Source organism: Pyrgilauda ruficollis, unplaced genomic scaffold (genome assembly GCF_017590135.1).
Source record: "Pyrgilauda ruficollis isolate IOZ18807 unplaced genomic scaffold, ASM1759013v1 scaffold3, whole genome shotgun sequence".
Lineage (NCBI taxonomy): Eukaryota > Metazoa > Chordata > Aves > Passeriformes > Passeridae > Pyrgilauda > Pyrgilauda ruficollis.
In genome coordinates this window covers 24,261,973-24,276,571 of record NW_024524377.1, presented here as the reverse complement: position 1 = coordinate 24,276,571, position 14,599 = coordinate 24,261,973, and the positions used below count along the sequence as shown (strand labels likewise).

The following is a 14,599-nucleotide window of genomic DNA, read 5'->3' as shown; positions in this document are numbered from 1 at the left end:
TTGATCAGTCTGCCCTTGAGGGCATTCAATATGCTTCAGCCTTTGGATTGATTTGTTTGTATCTGCAGCATTTTCCACAGGCCATATTTTAAGAAAGAGCCAACAGCTTGCACATAAGGGGCTGCCTGCCATACCTGGGCTTCGTCTCCCAGCACTGAGTACAGAGCAGCACATTTTGGCAGGACTCTGGAGGGGTGCCAAGGGCCTCCAAGCCAGTGGGATGTGGGAGTGCTTACCACCTCCTGGGGTGGCACTGCAGCCTGGTGTGTGGGCACAGCAGTATCTGCTGAGTTCCCAGGGCCGGTGGGTTGCTAAAAATTCCAGGCAGGGAGGAGCTGGAGACACAGAGATTGGCCCTGTGTGCGTGGGGTCACATGTGACTCCAGGGCATTTGGAGTCACTGAAGTGACTGTGGCCACTAAAAGACAGATGCACGCGCTGCTGGTAGAAGGTTCACAGCCTGTGTGGTGATGAGGAGTTTCATTCCTGTTTTTTGGATCACTGTTGGCACCATTACATTAGGTGTTATGGTTAGAGTGTCATGGATTTGAAGAAACGCCAGCCAGAGGTTCCACATGAAACCATATGAAGTGTGTTGCTCAGAAGGCCCGGACAGCATTTGGCTAAGTGTGCAGGCAGAAAGGAAGGTGACACCTGAAAAAAACCCAGAGCCTGAGAGGTGTGAATTGCAAGGAGAGTCTGGGGGATCTGAATCCAAGTTATTTGGGGCTGGGGTTTTGTTTTGAGGGTTTGGGTTATTTTGTAATTGAAAATGAGTTTCAAAACTATTTTCAAGTTCATAATCCTGCTTTAGCTCTTTCCATTATTTCCATAAGGAGTAGGAGTAAGATCCTGTTGTAACACATTTGTTACAGTTTAAACAAATGAACGTAAGAAGTACACGGTGTTTGAGTAGGTCTGAGTACATGACTTTACATGTCAAGCTCTCACGTCTGCTGCGTGCAAAGCAACACAACTGATGATGAGCAGTGCACATAAATGCTTTGCTTTATATTCGCAGCTACTCTGTGGAGCAGTGTCATCTCTGCAGTGTGACAATAATGTGGGAAGTACTATCTATAATTGTAACAGGTATCTTCTGCAATCAAAGTCGTGACTTGGCTCCATAGCACGCGGCGTGAAAATAAATATGAATCAGTACCTGTCATTTTTGGCCTCTTCAAAACAGTAACAGGAATAAGAATGCATGCAGAATATTTTGTGCCTTATAAATATCTTTATGGCACACTGCTTACAAAATGCTTCCCAGTATTTTTGATGAGTGTAAACTGGGATGAAAGTCTGCTGCACAACTGCACAGGTGCTGTCACAGCAGGAAGAACTGTGTCTTCTGCTCTTGACTGAAATTTGCAGCAAAGAAGTGAAACAAATGCTGCATAAATTAACCTTCTTTAGGATAACTGCACTGTTCTGGGCTGCTGTTGTGGTTTAACCTGTCAGGCAGCTGACAAGTTAACCCCACACAGCTGCTCTCTCACTTGCTCTTTCCCAGTGGGTGGGGGAAGTGAACTGGGGAGAGGGGAAAGTAAAATTTGTGGGTTGAGATATGGTTCAATAGGGCATATGATGATGATAATAGATATTAATATAACATAGTAGATGTTACATAGATAGATATATAATGTAGATAACAATAATATAATACAGAAAGCAAGTGATGCCTGTGTCCCCCCAGCTCCTTGTGCCCCCCAGCCTCCTTGCTGGTGGGACTGGGTGAGAAGCCGAAAAGTCAACATTTCCCCTGGTGCTTTCTGCCAGCAGCTCCAGGTAGGGCTGCTCTCCAGCTGTGGTGTTTTACTAGTTGGTGAGAACTTAGCTGGTATTTGCTGATTACATCCCTTGGGTTCTGATGATGTCATCTTGCCATTTAGTTCCTAAAAACTTGTTCTCCTTGTCTCTTGACCTTGCTTTGTGTTATGGCAAAACTGCTTTCAGAAGGATTTGGACTATTTTCTTCCCCTTCTCAAAAATTTATTTTGCTGTGTTGCCCCACAGATGAGTCACAGAAACTACTGAAGGACAAAGCAGCAGACAGCTTCCATTTATTTCTCCAGACATGCTGGGTGCTGGTTTTCTACCTCCTGGGTGTTTACCTGTGGAGAGCTCTAAAGCTGAGGTTCTCTTTTTCAATATACACATGGAGTCACTGAGGGAATTACAAGATCCCCAACGACAGCAGCACACAGTTTATGCTGTTCTCTGCCTCTCAGCCATTCCCAGTGAGGAGAACACTGTCTCCCAGATATTTCATTAATTATGGCTAATCTGGGATTTTTGATGCCTTGCCACATTGTACCAGCAGTGCTGGAGATGGCTACAGGAAAATGACTGAGCAGCGTCCCTGTGTGTAATTTACAAGGTAACAAGTAAATTGCATAGCTGAAGGAAGGGATACAATAGGGCTGATGGTGATCTGCCAGGCTTCTGGTGCGTTCACCTGGCAGCCACTTTCAGGCATAGCACAGGGTAATTCTTGAGACTGCACAGCCTCTTGCAGAAGGTTTTGATTGACCCATGCAGCTCTCCTTCAGGCCATATTTCTACCATTTACAGTACCTGTGAGAGAGCATAATGCCTTTCAAAATAAATGTAATTAATCCAGAATGCAAGAGCTTACTTCACAACAACCTCATCCCTACATCTGTCCTGTTTCTTTTGCCAGTCTGATTCCTCACAAACAGCTCTCGACTCTAACAAGAGTTTTAATCTTCAAGGCTTTAGGTAGGCCAGTATCCAGGCATCCTTAAGAAGGCCTGTGCACATAGTCTTGCTTTTCAGGTTTGTTTAACTTGTCAGCCACAGGGATGGAGCTCTCCAAAGGGGAATTAGGGATTTTTGAGCGAAGTGGGCTTCAATCAGAAACAGCAAAGGAGACAGGAAAAAAAGAAACCCAAGCACAACCAAGATGAACAGAGACCAATAAGTAAATTGTTGTCACACCATTTGTGCCATAGCAATGATTTTCAATTGCAACACGTAACTTGTAGAGCAGTATTGAAAAGAATTTATGTAAATACTGGTAGCTCAGAAGGCATTTGTAATAAAGACAGAAAAAAGATTTATGGATTCCTTCTCGTGTTGAGGGTACTAATATATGTTTACCTTGCATCTAAATAACCAAACACATGAACTAAGGCCCATTCCATGCACTCATTCACTGCTCTGATGTATAAATTTGGTTAAGAGGATACCAGCAGTTAACAAATATTATTAAAAGATTACAATGAAGATGCAACTAATCTGACCTAATGGAGGAGAGTAAACACAGCAGTTAAGGGAAAAGAGGGTCAAGTCTGCCTGGATATTGCCCACGTCTCTGGTGCCATCATCGGTAACACCGAGCTGGTGGCAAAGCGATTGGATAAACCGCTGTGCAGCCCCGTCCCCTCCTGGAGAGCACCTCGAGCTAGGAATGATGGAGTAGGGATAATGCTCCCTCAGAGAGCCGGGGGAGCCGCCGCCGGCTCGCAGCTCTGTCCGTGGCGGCGCGGCGTGAGGGGGAGCCGGGAGCGCGCCCGGGAGCGCGCCCCGTTCCCGCCGGGGCCGCCCCGCAGCACGTGCGGGGCGCAGCGCGCGGCCCCGCCGCCGCCCGCGTGCGGCTCTTTAAGCGCTGCCCCCGCCCCGCGCCCCCCCCGTGCCCCCCGCGCGGGCTCGGCCACTCAGGCGCGCGCCCCGCAGCCAATGGCCGCGCCGTAGCTGCGCGAGCCGAGCGGCGCCGCGCCCAATGGGAGGGCGCGGTGGGCGGGGCGCGCGGCCGGGGCACTATTGTTGATGAGGCGCACGGAGGCTGCGGGCACAGCGGCGCGGAGGGGACGGGACCGGGACGGGAACCAGGACGCGGCTGTGGTGGCTGTAGTCGCTACCTGAGGCGTCGGACCCCGCGAGGTGCGGCCCGCGCCTCGCAGCCTTTCCTCTCTTCCCCGCCTCAGGCCGCCTTCCGCGAGCCCCGGCTCCCGACGGACAATGTCCCACCAGCGCGTGAGGCGCGGCGGCTCCCCGACCCCCGCCACCTCCCTGGCGGGGGGAGGCGGCGCGGCGGCGGCGGGCGGCGGAGCAGCGGGAGCGAGCAGCCGCCTCCAGCCTATGCGGGCCACGGTGCCCTTCCAGCTCAAGCAGCAGCAGCAGCAGCAACAACATGGCAGCCCCACGAGGAGCGGTGGCGGCCCGGGAGCGGGGCTCCCACGCGCGGCGCCCCCCGGCAGCGGCGGGCGCGCCGGNNNCCCCGCGGCACCACCACCTGCCGCCGCCGCCCCCGCCGCCGGGCAGCGGGCCCTCGCCCTGCTCCTCGCCGGTGCCTCCGCTGCCGGAGGGCAGGGTCCGGCACCACCACCGGCGGCAGTCGCCGGAGCCGGGCAGGAGCTCCCCAGAGAGGAAGAGTCCCAGCTCCCCCGTCTGCAAAGGTGAGCGACGGGGGTCCGGGCCAGGGGCAAAGGGCACGTCCCGGGCGGCCGGGCCAGGCGCGGGGTGCAGGGCTGGGGCCGGCGGTGCCTTCGAGCGTGCCGTGCCCCGGGGCAGAGGTAGGGACGGGGCTGTGCCTGGGCTGGTGCTCGCCCTGCCCTTCTCTGGCCGGCGGCAGGGCTTGCCGGGTGTGTGTGCGTGGAAGGGCTCGTTGCTTTTGTTGCTGCTCTGTTGCGCCCTGGCTTTCAGAAGAGGAATAGAGAGCAAAGCGTGCCATGTGGGGGTTGTGACCGCTTCTGTAGTACCGCGAGTACTGCCTGGGATTCAGGAGAATAGACGTACTTGAGGTGCTTGGGCACAAACTTAAGGTGAATTTGGTGTCTGGGGGCTGTTGTGAAGCCTTCACATTTACCCTTTCTGCACACCTCGTACCAGATGGTGTCTGTAGTTGTTATCCAAACAGTGTCCCTAAGCTTGTAATTAAAGAACTAACTAGTGCTGTACGCATGGCACATAGGTGTAGAACAAAAGTATTAATATCTCTCTTAGTAGTTGCTTTCAACATGAACCCTGCAGAAGGACGTGTGTGCTTGAGAGTGATGACAAGCTTGTGCTACAGTGAAGATAGAAAATAGCGTGGTGATAGCATACGTTTTGTAACAAACTGCATTATAACTTTTTGAATAATGAAATCTTACTGGAGTATAATAGAGGCTGACATATATAAGTCCTTTATATTTTTGGGTTAAAAGTTTACTCAAAAATGCATCAGTGAGGTTTTGTGTTCATGCCCTCAAATCTGTTACTTTTAAGATAACAAAGCTTGCAGCTACTCATTTCCATGAAATTGCCTGTGGTAATCTAAAGAATAAAGCTGACTAATAGGCAGAAGTGTACATGTGGAAATCTAGGACTAGCCCTCCCTTTAACACTTCTGCTTCTCCTAATACTCCTCCCCCTTTCTAAAATAATGATTATAACCAGACTACCACGTTGGGTTTTTTCTTTTTTCTTGTCCTGGCTTTTGAGAAGTGGTACTGCTAAATGAGATAATCATAACCGGTTGGTACAAGATGACTGTGTGTCTCCTAGTCTGCTAGTGTAAGAGAGGACTGATAAGGTTCTGAGTTAGATTTTCCACTTTCTAGATAAGAGTAATGAGGGTTTTATTAAGGCTGTATAATATTAAAGGCTTTGGATTGAGGAATGTGTGTATTCTTCATTTGAGATTCTTGTTAATCAGTAACCTGAAAGACTTTATACGTATCACAAAATCCTGTCTTCTTCCTGTGAACTTCATGAAACTTGCCTAAGGTGCAGTCTGCTGGCCTGGAGAATGAGGAAGAGCGTGGTTAGCCTTGACGTCCAGGTTCAAAAACTGTTTGTCAAGGCATGTGTCAGACCATTCAGGGTGGAAGAATTGCACTGTCTTTTAGTCACTGTGGAGAAGCCTGCTGAAACCATGCTAGCCTCTCTACTGCTTTGAAGAATTAACATATATAAGGAAACAAGTAATTTTATCACTCTACTGTGTTAAGATAACTCCACTAGCTTTTTTTAAGATGTGTGAAAACAGAAGCGTGGTGTCCTTTTAATTACTTCCACATGTTCCAGTTCCTGAGCAGTACTTGTACTGGCCCCAAATGCAAGCTAAACCTCTTTCCTATTGCTTAACATTTGTACTGTGTAGTCCAGTGCTTGATAGAGGCTGAGTTAACTTCAGGTTTTTTCTTCATCTAAATGAGTAAACAGTGTTAGCTGAGAACATGGGGGTGGAACTCTTTTTACTAATGAGGCAATGGTTCTGCAGACACACAGGACACTTGAGTGTATTGGTGAGAATCTGCTGCAGAATAACTTGGGTTTTTCTGTTTCTCGCTTTCAGTTAATGATGGCTTTTGTTCATTCCTACAGCTGCAGGCGTATTTCTTTAGATAAAAATGAACCTTGAGGTTAGACAAATGATAGCTTTTTCTGAGCTTAGGTACTGGTTGTATCTAAGTTTAAGTTGTATCTATATATAAGTTGTACACTTTAGACTCAGTTTCATATTTTTCAGATTTTCTTTCCTGGGAAGCAGTTGAAGAGTTTTGAATTTAGTTTTCATGAACCTGCTTTACTTGAGAACCCTAACTTGTGAATTTAAAAATGTGACTTTTGTGGGTTTTGGGTGTGGTTTTTGGAGGATTTTTTTCGCCCTTGTTTTCTGATCTGAATTGCAATTAAATGTTGGAAATACTCAACTAAATTTTCTGTTGACTATGGGATAATTACAAATGGAAGATTCTGTCATACAACTTCTAATTTTCCATGCTTTTCTTGCCACTTCTCTCCCTCCCTCCTAAATATGACCAGAAGCCTAGATCTTGCTACTACCTGTTTTTCATCTTTTACTTTGCCTTTCTGCAGTCTCTAGCACCTCTTTCCCAGAATTCAGCTTTCAATTGCCTGTTAATGTGTTCTGCCCTTCCCATGACTGGTGAGGCCTCATTTCTACACTGCAATGTCTGTCCTGCAATCTCCAGTTTTGGTTCAGTTTTCCCATATGCCTCTTCAGGTGTCTGCAAGCCTCCCATTAGAGGCCATTGTTTTGACCTACCAGCACACTGTTGTAAAATGAGCTAGGGCGTACACATTTCTCTATCTACATTGGTTTTGCTTTGGTTTATTCACTGAGTAAAGATCTAATGGGATCTTGTTATTTGTGTTCTCATATGAAACACATCTTAGAGGAGTTGTGCTGCTCTCCTGCAAGAATGTTACAGTGTACTAGGCTGAGTAAACAAGGTCAAGACCAGAGCCACAGCAGTTGTTTACTTCCAGGTGCCTTGAGGTGGTGAGAGAGTCTTTACTGGATCCGGCGACTTTCTGGTATTGTCCAGTTGACTGTACTGGACATCTAAACTCATTCTGAAAATTAAGGAGAAAAATTGGTTAGTTTTATTTGGAGGAAAACTTAGTTGCTTTGTCTATGGAAGGGTAATATTAAAGCCTATTTGTGTGAATGGAAATTATGAAAATATTATGTGAAGTTTTAAAGAAGTCAGATGTGAACCCTTCCTTGAATGTAGAGAGGGAGAAATGGAATTCCATTACACTCTTAAATTTCACCATAGAATTTATTTATTTTAATTATCTGGTGAGTGACACAATAATAGCTGCAGACCTGTCAACCTTAATGACCAAGGTTTTGCAGTAGTTTTGAATGGTATTACTGTAGGATAAGAGAGAAGACTTTGTGTACCATTACATTCCTGCTCTTCTTACCTAAGCTGTTTCACAAATGGTAGGAGTGAAGAAAGTGAATTCATTCTTGCAGCATCATACTGTACGTTTCTTGTGGCAAGCACTTTAGGGAAGTGCACTTATTGGGATTAAAAATATTTTCATTTATTAGAGTTAAGTAGCTTGATCATCTTGGGCTTTCTGAGGTTTGGTTTTTTAAAACACCACTAATTCTGTCTTTCTTCTACAGTGGAACAATTTTGAATTACTAGTGAATAGTTCTCTTTAAATTTATGTCAGGATGATAGGCAAGATTATTTTCTGAAGGGAGCATACACAGTTGGGTGGTGTGTCTGTTCTTAGTGCACTGAGTCTCTTCATTTTTTTTAATGAAACATGAAAAGCAGATGAAGCCCCAGAGATCAGCTGCAGTTTTGGAAAAGATGACTGTGCCATCTGTGTATGGGAGAGATCCCATGAATGTCCTGTCTGGGAAAAAGCCTGACCAAAACAGAATGAAAAGGTCAGCTGTGTGCCTTGATGCCAGAGGAGCTAGTTGGGTCTCACCCCTTCTCACTACTTTGGGTAGCCCACTTTTACGAAAAAAGCCTCAAGTGGAACTGTCAGGAAATTTTGTGAGTTTGGTGGCATCCTAGGCTTTTCTGCTGCTTGTTTTCTCACAGTATGTGTTAGACAATGTTTCTTTGGTTTCTTTCATACCTTAGCTATTGGTAAGCATCTGTATTTGTTCAGTTTTGCTCTTCAGTCCCACTGGTACAGTACCTGAACTTGTGCTGCCTTTGGAGCTGCCGTTACTCTGCAGGAGGCAGTGTGTGTGGTACCAGGTCGCCTGTAGCAACTTGTGTTGGTCACTGCACAGCAGTGACTGGTGAAGACATGGCAGCTTGCTTGTTATTTCCCCACATTATGGACTTCATTGATCTGTGCTGTGTATGTTTGCTTTGGTTTTGCACTATTAATTTGCTTTGCTTGGGACAGAATTGCAGAAAGACTTTCATTTCTAAATAAATCTATACTAGTGGTGGATGGATAGGAGGGTTGATATTTATCACAAATACTGGTTTAGAGAGATAATCAGGCCAATTAAAAGAGATGTAATATTTAAGAAGCGTCTATTTGATGAAACAGCTCCATTGTTTTTCATCAGCCACAGCTGTTGTAACTGTTATCTCTATGGAGGCAGATCTCTTGTTATGTAGGTCACATCAAGGAAAAATAGCAGCTGAACACTTGCTTCAAGTATTGTAGGGGAAAGTGCAGTGAAAACATTGTATATGTTCCCATTGAAATGTTTTGAAACAGTAAGAATTGTGTAGTAGACTTTGTGAATTTGTATAAAGACAGGTTGTGAAGGTGGAAAAGTAAAAACATATCCAAACATCATTCCCCCATCTAAATATAAATTGATTTGAAAACAGAATTTCTTAAATGGGTTTTTCAATCAGAGGAAAAGAGAGTATTTACAGGCTTTGTGCCTTGAAATGAGAAGCTTGCCTTGAACTTAAATAGTAAACAGGCTCTTTAGTTCTTATTCTCTCTGTTCAGCAAAGTAGTCTTCCAGTTGCTTTTTGTTTTGTTTGTGGTGGAGAGGACAGACTAATAGATTCTGCTTCTCCAGTTGTGAAGCTGTCTGCTGCAGTGGCTTTTGCAGATGATGTGGCTGACTACGTACACTTCCTGCTTTATAAATTTTTTTTTTCACATCCTTTCTGTTTTCCCTTAGTAAGAAGAGAGAAGCTTCTTGAAGAGGAAGAATAATAATGAGAAAAAAAAAACAAACATGGAGGATATGGCAGCTAGTTCTAAGACAAATAACATGTTTGATTTAACTTTGGAAGCCAGTGTAATTTTTAAGGAATGGCACGTTGTGTTAGCATGCCACATTGTCCTATAGTACACACAAAGGGAATAGTTTTGAAATCATCTGATACAAACAGACCCTTCAGTGTGCTGTGTGGTGGTAGTAGTAGTCAGAGAATTTCTTTGGTACAGGAGTCTTAAGTGCAAACTCCAAAACATGTTTGCTGCTACACCCTGAGAGCAAATCTGATGTGAGCTCAGTAATAAGGTTGTATCATTGTTGGTACTTGTAGAAATAATAAAGCAGATGAGGTTTGTGTGAGTGTGGCTGATTATATTGACATGGAAATATTGTTGAATGGAAATATTTCCCACATTTTAATATGTACATTTCTAAGAAATTTGCCTGAGGCTATTTAGTGTAGAATGTCAACAGATTTAGGTTCTGTCCACTACGCTGAAATCTATACCTAACAGGTTTTATTAGTATTTATCGTACATATTTTTAGTAGATTGCAGCAGCTTAGAAATTGAATTTTGGACTTTTGGTGTCAGTGGTTTTATTTTCTGACTAGCACTCAGACACTAATCAGGCACAATTTTCTTTGCCTGTAAATGAGTTTATGTATAATACAAATACTTTTAGTGTAGAAGTAATGCTATGGCACAGCAAGAGAGGACAAATGACTGAGTTTTTCCAGTGCCCTTTTATAAAGCTTCCATCTGATTTCTGAATCATGCTTGCTGTATTGTAGCCATGTATTTTAGGACTTTCTATTAATTATAGGCAAGATGAATGCACAATTATTTCCCATATAATTGAAATTCTTTTTGTGGGGAGTAGATGAGATGATAGTAAGCTAAGATAATTGTGATCTCAGGATTTGCATTTTTCGTCTCAAAATGTGTGAGCACATGTGTGTATCTAAACCCTGGGTCTTCGCTGCTTATCAATCTCAAGTTTACCTACCTCAGTTACTGTTTTGAGGAAACTTTCTTCAGTGTTTATTCTTCATAGCTTGTGGTGTAGTCTTTTACTGCCACTTTACTTAAGACATCATTGGCAGATGGGATAGATACAAATTTTTATTTTTAACAGTGGTCTGCCTTCTCATATTAGTTCCAATGGTTGTTGTATTTAACCTTTTTTAGTAAGGATTCCTCTTAGTATCTAAATTGTTCTGGAACAGGATGCCAATATATACATTACAGATGAGGTGTTGCAGAAGATACAGCACCAGGCAAATATGAATGTAGTTACCAAGTAACATGTAAAGGGAGGAGATGTCTCAGTTAGCTTGTAAAATGTAAATCATTACCTTATCAAAGTTGACTTCTGAATCTAAGGGTTATGCCATATGTTATGTGCTGGTGATTAAAACATGCAGGTTTATAGTGTCCCTTAAAGTAAAGTAGGCAAAGGACTAGTGGGAGGAACTGTAAGTTCAGCATTAAACTGAAAAAGTTCAACCCAGTTTTTCTTCATTAACCTTTATGTGTAAACATAGCTATTTTTATTTCTTCTACACCTTCATCCTTGAAGAGACAAATGACTGTTAGACTTTTAAATGATTAAATAGTGGTGCATAAGCACTAATGCAACATTTGTGACATAAGGATGTTTTTAAGAAAAACATCAAAACAGATTTCAAGCTTATTCAAACAGAATAGAGCCTGGAAAAGCAAACTTAATTTCCATATTAAAAGTATCTTGTTGTGTATGTAATAACATAGTTCCAATTTGATATGATTTCTTGTAGACTATTAAAATGGATAAGCTCTCTCTCTTGACTTCTTTGTAATCAAATGTTCTTGGTCTAACAGACAAATCAAGACCACCTTCCTCGAGCCCTTCCAGTATTGTTCGCCGCACCTCTTCATTGGATACACTCGCTGCTCCGTACCTTGCTGGACAGTGGCCTCGGGATAATCATGGACAAGCTGCTCCCTGTATGAGAGACAAAGCCACACAGGTAGGACAGAGCTTTTTTGTCTTTGGAGCATTTAGTGTGAAGGCAGGATTTAAATGTAAGAAGCTTTGCCCTTGGAAACATTTATTTTAGCTTTCTTGCTCACAAGTTCCTATTCACTTTCAAATTTCAGGAATCCTACCTTTGCTATTGCATGTGTTAATTATTTGCATTCTTTAAGTACAGACTGAGAACTGACTATTTTAGGGTTCCAGTTCCTTCTTGCCTCAAGAAAACACTAGTGCATTGCACATCTGTATTCTTACTGTTCTTACAGGGTGCAGTACACTAGATAGCGCTGGAATTAAGTACTGTTTACTTTAGATTTATACAGAGAACTTAGTGAGGTATCCTTAGAGGTATGTCTGTCTCCAGGTCTTCATCCTCTGTTTGTAAAAGCCCCATAATGTTCACTTGGGTTTTGTGCACCAAGTATAGAATTATATGCATTGAAGAACTGCCTTGTTGAACCATGAATGGTGTTGAAATCTAGCTCAACTGGAAAGTGTTAAAAAATACATGATTTGCCAAAACATCAGCTCCGTAACCAAATTTCACAAGCTCTAAAGGTTCAGTCCCGTGCCACCTGTAAAAACAGTTGAATGAAATCCCTGTTCCTGGAATATGGTTTCAACAAGAAGTCTCCACTAATTCCAAAGAACATCAGCAGAATGCAGTTGGAAGAGGACCTCATAGCATATGGGGCATCCTTGTGTTTGAACCTCTGTTTGGTTTGGTAACAGTAGAAAAAATGTGTCCATATAGTTTGCAGTGTGTAAGAACGTGTAGGGTGTTGAGCAGATGAGGTCTGCAGTGTTACTGTGGGGCCTTTTTGAGACCCACAGCCTTTTGTGGGAAGGACCACAATTCAAAGAGCAGATCAGTAGAGAAGGAAGGTGTTTTGTAGGGAAATATGCTCATGTGGATAAGGTGGAATTAGGAGCTGGTGAAGAAGAAAGGACTTGAAGAACAAGTTTTCTGTGCAGAAAAACAAATTAGAAAAATGGTTAGAGGACAGGGTGAAAAAAGTAAGCAAATTGAAGTAAGAGGAGGACGATGAAGCAAGATATGTGACATAGGATAGGAGTGGCTATTTGTGCGTAGCTATTAAAAGGCATCATTAAAGGACAGAACTAAGCCCATATGGGTGTCCTAACAATTTATTTTAATATTTGATTCCTTAGAATAATAGTTTTTACAAAATAATTGTATTTCTGTATTGCTGCCAAAGTATTTGCTATGTTCAGTTGATGTCATTCAGGTTAGTTTCGGTATGTTCTGAATCATGGTTGGGCTTTTATAATCTGTGTTTGCCAGATATTGTCCTTTTTGGCTTGCATTTTGCTTTTGGCTTTTTCTTCCAATTCACATCTAACATTATTCACATTTTTCTTCCAATGACACGTCTAACTGCTGTGGTAGTGGGGCTTTTGTAGAGGAAATGTATTTGAAAGGTTAATGGGAAGACTGTAAAAGGGCATTAGATATTTCTGTAGAATGAGTACATTTAGTGGTGATTTATGGTAGTGTATTTCTGAGAGAGCTAGAATGATCTGTTTGCAGTTCCTAATTTAGAATTTATCAAACCAATAGAAAATTTAGGGCTATAGACATACATCTGTATGTCCAAAGCTGATGTTGATATGACACTGATTAGGTATTATTGCTTTTAATCTTCCAGTGGACTTGAGAGCAGCCACTGGAGCTAGGGCCAAGTTTAAAATGTGACTTACAATGGTTAGTTTCCCGAGATAATACAGGCTGCCCATTTGTACTGTTCAGCTTTTCTGAAAACGTCGTATTTGGATGAAGTTTCATTGGTGAGGTACTCTGGTTCCAGTGTGTATAACTTCAGATTTCACAGCCTCTGACAAGAAAAGAATTATGTTCTGATTCTGAGAACAGGAATTTAATTGGCAATGTTATAAAAGGTTTTTCAAGTTGAGTAAGCAGGATATCTTGATTGTGTGGCATTATGGCATAGGGAGTAGAGTCACTCAGGAAGCAGCCTGGGAAGAGATGGCATTTAGCGGCACACTGCAGCTTGCAGGCCTTTCCAGAGATGCCCATGGGTCATAGCTGAGAGCTGTGTAAGAGACCCCAGCCATGCAGAGACTGTCTCTCTGTCAGACTCCTCCTGCAACTCAGTATTTTGATGAACCTGTCTTTAAAACTAGACTGAATTATGTATGTGAAGAATAGTTGTTGGATGATGAGTAGGTGTATTATTAAGCATCCAAGGGTCTGGCTGGAATTCAGTTAAGTGCTCATAAAACAGGTGTTAAATCTCGTCTTTTTTTGCTTTGAATAAAACATATTTGTCTTAGAAGTTAAAATGAGACAATTACTTTGTATTTTTTTAATTCTTAAATAATTCATTTTGACTGGAAAGTTTTTGCCTCTTAAGACTTTTTTTGCCTGAAGCATTCTGCTGTCTGTAATAAATTCAGCCTTAAACTAATTTCTTTGTAATTCTAGAAAGCGGTGAGGATGTTGTGCATGGTAACAACCAATAAGCAAGAAGTAGTACTTTAAGAAACCAGAGAAATATAAATTCTACTTTGCCTATTGGTTATTTGGTCTATTTCTTAATAATAAATATTATAATCAAAATTTGGGAAATAAATAGGAGAAGACTTGCTGAAATAGTATTGCATTTCTGTTTTGATGTACAGGTTTCCTATAGTTGAATCTGAAAAGATTTCTAACTATTTGTTTTGAGGATGAGCATCAAAGCAACTTTAATGCTTTAAAATGAATCCGATATTAATTTATTAACTAATTCTTGAATCTTGAGTCAAAGTCTTGAATATAAATTAAAGGCAAAGACTAATTAGAGTGTTAATTATTCTCCTGTAGGCAAGTGTAATGGTTGTGCTGAGTTGGGAAGCTAGAATTAGTAGTTAAAGCTTACTGTTCCAGGAGTTAAGAGGATAGGATGTTAGTCCTGACTGACATTTGAGAATTGACTAGGCAAAGATTGGTACTTGGGTATGGGGGTTATCAATTATTCTATTTTATGATAAAGATCAGTGAGTGCTCTTCTAGAAAAGCAGATTGTAATGGATTATGATTTTGCTATGAAATAGGAATTTCAAAGTAACCCTATTAACTTTGCTATTCAGATTTGTCCTAGTTGGTTTTTGATTTGGAATGATGAAGAT

The 14,599-nt window shown here is 42.5% G+C and overlaps 1 protein-coding gene across 1 annotated transcript in view; it reads left to right on the top strand.

Moving 5' to 3' along the window:
- Nucleotides 1-3,779: 3,779 nt before the first annotated feature.
- The window catches only part of FAM117B (family with sequence similarity 117 member B), a 28,975-nt gene continuing 18,155 nt past the window's right edge, over nucleotides 3,780-14,599 (top strand). The window contains 3 exon segments of the mRNA XM_041473386.1: nucleotides 3,780-4,238; nucleotides 4,240-4,421; nucleotides 11,290-11,438. Of these exon segments, the coding sequence (XP_041329320.1) occupies nucleotides 3,985-4,238; nucleotides 4,240-4,421; nucleotides 11,290-11,438 (585 nt within the window). The 5' untranslated portion in view covers nucleotides 3,780-3,984.